The sequence below is a fragment of the Miscanthus floridulus genome, chromosome 18 (assembly GCF_019320115.1).
Source record: "Miscanthus floridulus cultivar M001 chromosome 18, ASM1932011v1, whole genome shotgun sequence".
Taxonomy (NCBI): domain Eukaryota; kingdom Viridiplantae; phylum Streptophyta; class Magnoliopsida; order Poales; family Poaceae; genus Miscanthus; species Miscanthus floridulus.
The window spans coordinates 57546324-57552278 of record NC_089597.1 but is presented as its reverse complement, the minus strand read 5'-3'; the positions used below and the strand labels follow the sequence as shown (position 1 = coordinate 57552278).

At 50.3% G+C, this 5955-nt stretch overlaps 1 protein-coding gene across 1 annotated transcript; it reads right to left on the bottom strand.

Moving 5' to 3' along the window:
- Window positions 1-4075: 4075 nt before the first annotated feature.
- On the bottom strand, window positions 4076-5395 carry LOC136522880 (early nodulin-like protein 15). The gene is made up of 2 exons (XM_066516676.1): window positions 4998-5395; window positions 4076-4862 (listed from the first exon to the last, which is right to left on the bottom strand). The coding sequence occupies exons 1-2, from the start codon at window positions 5200-5202 to the stop codon at window positions 4324-4326; spliced, it is 744 nt and encodes a 247-aa protein (XP_066372773.1). The 5' UTR covers window positions 5203-5395; the 3' UTR covers window positions 4076-4323.
- Between the last annotated feature and the right edge of the window lie 560 nt (window positions 5396-5955).

Here is a 5955-nt window from a genome sequence, read left to right as displayed (position 1 = left end):
CCTTGTACTTGTTCTTGTACTTGTCTTTCTTGGGCTTTGTGCATTGATGTGCTAGATGAACAAGTTCTCCACAATTGTAGCAATCCATCTCAGAGATTGGCTTCCTTCTAGAGCTTGTGAAGAACTTTTTCTTCTTGCCATCAAACTTGATGCCACTCTTATTGAGCTTATTTAGCATCTTGGCGGTTCTTTTCACCATAAGAGCAAGGCTTGCATCATCAACTTCATCATCACTTGAGCTCTCATACTCAAGCCTTGCTTTGCCCTTCTCTTGGCTAGCTTTGAATGCTAAATCTTTTTCTTTCTTCTTTGTAGAGGATGAGCCATCTTGAGGTGTGATGTGCATGTACATCTCATGACCATTGATCTTTCCCAAGATTTGTGTTGGTGTAGCGGTGAAAAGATCACCTTGATGAAGCACGGTCACAATATGCCCATATTTGTCAATGGGGAGGACACTCAAGATCTTTCTTACAACATCGGATGGTTGCATTTGAGTGAGTCCAAGCCCATTGACTTCCTCTACAAGAATATTCAAGTGTGAATACATTTCATTAGCACATTCTTTAGGAAGCATCTCAAAAGAGTTAAGCTTTTTCATGACAAGATGATAGCGTTCCTCACGCTCACTCTTTGTTCCCTCATGGAGCGCACAAACGTCCGACCATAGTGCATGGGTGTCCTTGTGGTTCCTCATCCAGTTAAACACATCTTTGCAAAGGCCTCTAAAGATGGTGTTTCGAGCCTTTGCATTCTATTTCTCGTAATTCACCTCATCGCCTTGTAGGTGTGTAGCATCCCAAGGTTTTGGGAAGCCTTGTGAGGTGGCTCTAAGTATTCCAACGTCTAGAGCTTCTAAATACGCCTCCATGCGGATTTTTCAATAAGGAAAATCACCCTCCTCAAAGATAGGAGGAGGTCCATCCCCGTGAGACATCTTTCACTAGGCGGTTAAGCCTAAATACGTGAGCATGAGGCTCTAATACCAATTAAAAGGATCAAGATGCCCAAGAGGGGGGTGAATTGGGCTAATTCTAAATTTCTTTGCAATAATTAAGTCCTACGGTTAGCCCAATTAACCCCTTGTGCCTAGAAAGTATTTCTATTGATCTACCACACAAAAGTTTAGCAACCTATGTTCCAATCCTACTCTAGCATGGCAATTCTATGAATGTAAATGACTAGAATTGAATTGCTCAAAGTAAAGAGAGAAGGAGGAATGCGGCGATGTTTTGCCGAGGTAGCGGAGAGTCGCCATTCCCCACTAGTCCTCGTTGGAGCACCCGCGCAAGGGTGTAGCTCCCCCTTGATCCGTGCAAGGATCAAGTGCTCTCTACGGGTTGATTCTTCGACACTCCGTCACGGTGAATCACCCATAACCGCTCACAACTTGAGTTGGGTCATCCACAAGATCCTCCGGATGATCACCAAGCTCCCAATCACCACCAAGCCATCTAGGTGATGGCGATCTCCAAGAGTAGCAAGCACGAACTCTCACTTAACCATGACAAGCCTAATGAGAAGGGTGGATGCACACTTTGCTACTCTTGATCTCACTAATGAGGGCTCTCTTTGGGATTCTCAAATCTCAATCACCTCACTAGGACCTTTCTCTTCTTAGCACTCTCAAAGGTGTTTCTCAGCTGTTGGAATGAGCAAAAGTACCCCCACACACGAATGGAGGAAGTATTTATAAGCATGGCTGAAAAACGAACCGTTATGTGCCTCTACAGGGTGACCGGACGCTCTGGTCATGTTGACCGGATGCTCCGGTCAGTTCACCCCAAACTCCAGTGTTTAAGTGGTGACCGGACGCGTCCGGTCATGATTTTCCCTCTCTGGAACCTTACTGGAGTCGACCGGACGCTGGAACTCAGCATCCGGTCAACACTGACCGAACACGTCCGATCGTGAGTTACCCTCTCTGGAACCTTACTGTAGTTGATCGGACGCTGGGACTCAGTGTTCGGTCACTTCACCTCTCAGCGTCCGGTCACTTCCAAATGACTTCACCTTGAACAAATGAACTGATCGGACTCTGCGCCAGCGTCCGGTCACACCGAAGCCAGCGTCCGGTCAGTATTTGACCCTCTATTCACTCTCAACTCTCGATCATATGTGAATGAAGTTTGCCGCAACGGATCTAAGGGCTTTTTAGGAGCTACCTAGTGCTAGGTTTAGCAAGTGTGCACCACACCTAACTCACTAGACTCACCTAGGTCAAGCTTCCCGTCCATACCCGCCTTAATAGTACTGCCAAAGGAAGATGCTTTCACCCCCAATTCTTGTTCATTGCCTCCAACACCGTCATTGGATGGCCAGTCCTGGCAACCCTGCATACTGTACCCTTTCTCCACCACCACCTCAACTATGGGCACATTGGAACCTTGGAGCACCCTATTGTAGCGGGACCAGTGAGCAGGGTCACACAAGGGCATCAGGACATAGTGTGCCCTAGTCTTCCCACTATCAAACCTCCCCTTCACTGTGAAATCACCACCAAAATTTGCATTCAAACAGACACAAAGGTCGCCAAAGCTAGGATGTTCATCAAACTATTCCAATTCTTCTTCCATATCCTCAAACATACCATCTTCTTTCCTAACACTTCCTCCGTAAAAAACTCGGACACAACAATCCATCTACAAAAGCATTTGAGGAAACTTCATCAAGTCATTGAAATCATCATATCACGCACTACTAAGTTCCAACACATGAAAACTAGTATCTATACTAACTACCATTATTACTACAAACTAACTAAACCATAACTACCTAACCAATCCCTAAACCCAAAGTCCTAACTAACAATAGCCTAAACCCTAAACCCTAAACCCCAAATCCTAACTAACAAAAACCTAAACCCTAAATTACTAACCAAACCCTAAACCCAATATCCTAACTAACAAAAACCTAAAGGCTAACTTCCTAACCATACCCTAAATCCTAACTACTTAACTATACCAAATCACTAACACTAATCAATTGATTTAAAAATTAATCACCAAAATGAGGGTCCTGGATGGGGGGGAATACCTTAGCAACAAGGGGAAGACCTCCTGGGAGGTCAGCCCCGACGATGGAGAGGGCCGCCGCCGGCGGCGGCGGTGGCCGAACGGTCGACCACCGAGGGACTTGGCGCGGGCGACCAAGGGGCTAACCCCCACCCAATCAACAGGGCAATGGGGAGAGAGGCAGGTAGGGAGGTGCGGTCGGCGGTGGAGAAGCCAAGGGAGGGGGCGGCGGCGGCGGGCGGCGGCGCGCACGGGCAACGGGCGACTGGCGGGCACGGGTGAAAGGAAACGAATGGGGAGAGAGAGAGAGAGAGAGAGAGAGAGAGAGAGAGAGAGAGAGAGAGAGAGAGAGAGAGAGAGAGAGAGGGAAGAGGAAGCCACGTTGTGGGCCTGTAATTGGGCCTGCCGCGCGCTGTGGGCGATGGCGTGGCAGCGCCTGCCACGTCAGCCAGTCAGGGCCTGTGCCCCTGCCATGTCATCGCCTTTGCCGCGCCGCCACGCATGGCGCGGCAGCGTTGTTTGGCCACGCTGTGGCAATAGGCACGGCCAAAAGTGTTAGATTTAAAAATAAAAAACAGTGTCAAATTTGAAAATAGTTTAAAAAGTGTTAAAAAATTCACAGCGTGGTGCCAATGCGAGGGGCACCACGAGTTGGGGCTGCCTGCTGGCGCAGTGATAGGTGCGCAGAGTGTAGGGGCATGGCTCAACCGCGTGGGCAATGGTGTGTGGAGCGTGGGGCCACGGCTTGCGGCATGGCATTTGTAAGATGGACCCGACCACCTAATAAGGACTCGGCTAGGGCAAAATGACGTCAGGAATCATTCCGGCTAATGAAAGCTTATATAACTAACTAACAATTCTGACGGGAAATTCTTCCCAGGAGTCATTCTTGGGGAAGCGAACATGGCCTAAAGATGCTAGTTAGGAATTAAGAAATTTTGCTATTTGTTTCTCTTTCTTTGAGAGATTGAGGGGAGGTTCGGAGGGATTAATAATTTTTTTTAGAAAAATGAGATCTGCTAAAGTATGTTTTATGTGCCTTCGATCACCTTTATCACTGATTATAGAGAAAAAGAGATTACATTTGATCAATCTGGTGGAGAAACTCTCTTACATACCCAAAATGAATGATAAAAATTAGACATGTGCGACACAGCATACATACTCCAGTAACCAGTTAAATGAGAGTTACGACAATTGTGCAACATTCAGTGCCGTAACACCCAGTGAGACCTGACAAACGACCGAACGATTCCCTAGCTAGTGGCTACCATAGCACCATGCGTGATGCATAGACGAACCATGCATCTCAAGCGGCCAAGAACAGCAGCAGCGCGGCCAGAGCAACCCCAAGGACGACGCGATGCCCACGAAGCGACGGCGACGACGACGCGTCGTGCATAGACCCAGCGGCGCTGGTCTTATTCCCATCGGCACCTGGCGCCACGTGCGGCGGCGGCCTCGACACGGAGCCGGAGCCCGAGCCAGGAGACGACGACCCGGCCCCGCCGGACCCTGGCGGGGAAGAACGACGAGGGCCGGGAGGCGGATCAAACGTCCCGCCTTCGTCGTCCTCTCCGCCTGGCGACATCGCGGCGGCGGGCGCGTCGGCCGGGGCGGGCGCCTTGCTGCTGTCGCCCTGCTGCGGCACCATGACGCGCAGGGTCATCCGCTGCCCCGCGTCGCAGTGGCCTTCCGCGCCGCTGATGAAGTAGTAGAAGGCGCTGTGGTCGAGGCGGAATCTGGTGTCCCCGCCCTCGAAATGCAGCGTCGGCTTGTCCACGACGCAGAGCTGGTACGCGTCGCGGGTCACCACCAGCACCGAGTCGTTCTTGTCGTACTTGAAATCTGCAGCCGGCGGAGGATCGGATCACGCATCAACGTGCATGTGCATGCTAGATACATACATGCATATCAAATGTAGCGCATGAATGAATGCGATGGATGCAAGCATGGTATGGTTAAGTTACTGCATGCACTTACGGAGGAAGTCGCCGACGTGGAAGCGGTTCCTGACGGCCCAGTGGTTGTAGCTCTCCTCGTTGGGCGCCGTCGGCTTCCTCCACCCCCTCGGCTCGCCGCCGACCACGAACACCTGCGCATGCCACGCCGCCGATGCGGAGCCCACCAAGAAAATGGCGGCGCCGAGGAGGGACAAAACGACAGCCGGGAACGCGGCGCCGGCCATGGCCCCGGCCGCGCGCTGCGCTGGCACCAATAAACGCCGCCGCTAGCTGCGGCCTCTCGATCGATCGATCTCGATTAATTCTCGGTGCAATGTGACAGCTTGGTCACTCGATCGCGCTGCGTGATCCAACTGCACGATTCGCCTCTCGATCGCGATTGGATCAGCGTCTCCTTTCCCTTCCGAGCTCTGTGCGGGAGAGTTTATGTAGGCTCAGGACTGCGAGGGAGAGTGGCGCCGGTAAAACGGAGCGCGAGGGCATGTGCGGGTGGTTCCTTGGCCGTTGATGATGGCGGTTCTGAGGTTTCGACGGTGTGTGATGTGATGAGATGTGCGTTCGAGCGCGACTTGGTCGCACAGATGCGGTCTGCTCGAGCCTCCAGGCTCCAGGGAGTGGGGGCCACGTGGCAACCGCCAGCCGGACGCGTTTGGATAGAGGGTTCTGAGCACCGAGTGAAGTGCCAATCTCGCGAAGCACCGCATGTATGTATGCATGCAATATCTTTCTCCATGCTTCCATAGTTCCATGGAACAAATCTAAATTTGTTGGCATCGACAGACATGCAATATCTTTTATTAAAAGTTATAAAGAACCTACATTCCAAATTAATCTGGTTGCATCATCATATTTCTTGTAATAAACTCTTCAAAATAAGACCCCACTTAAATATATTTAGATAAAATTTTATTAACGAACATTTATCTCAAAAAGATATAGTTTTTATTCTTTTATTGAGTATTGTTCTAGGTCTAAGA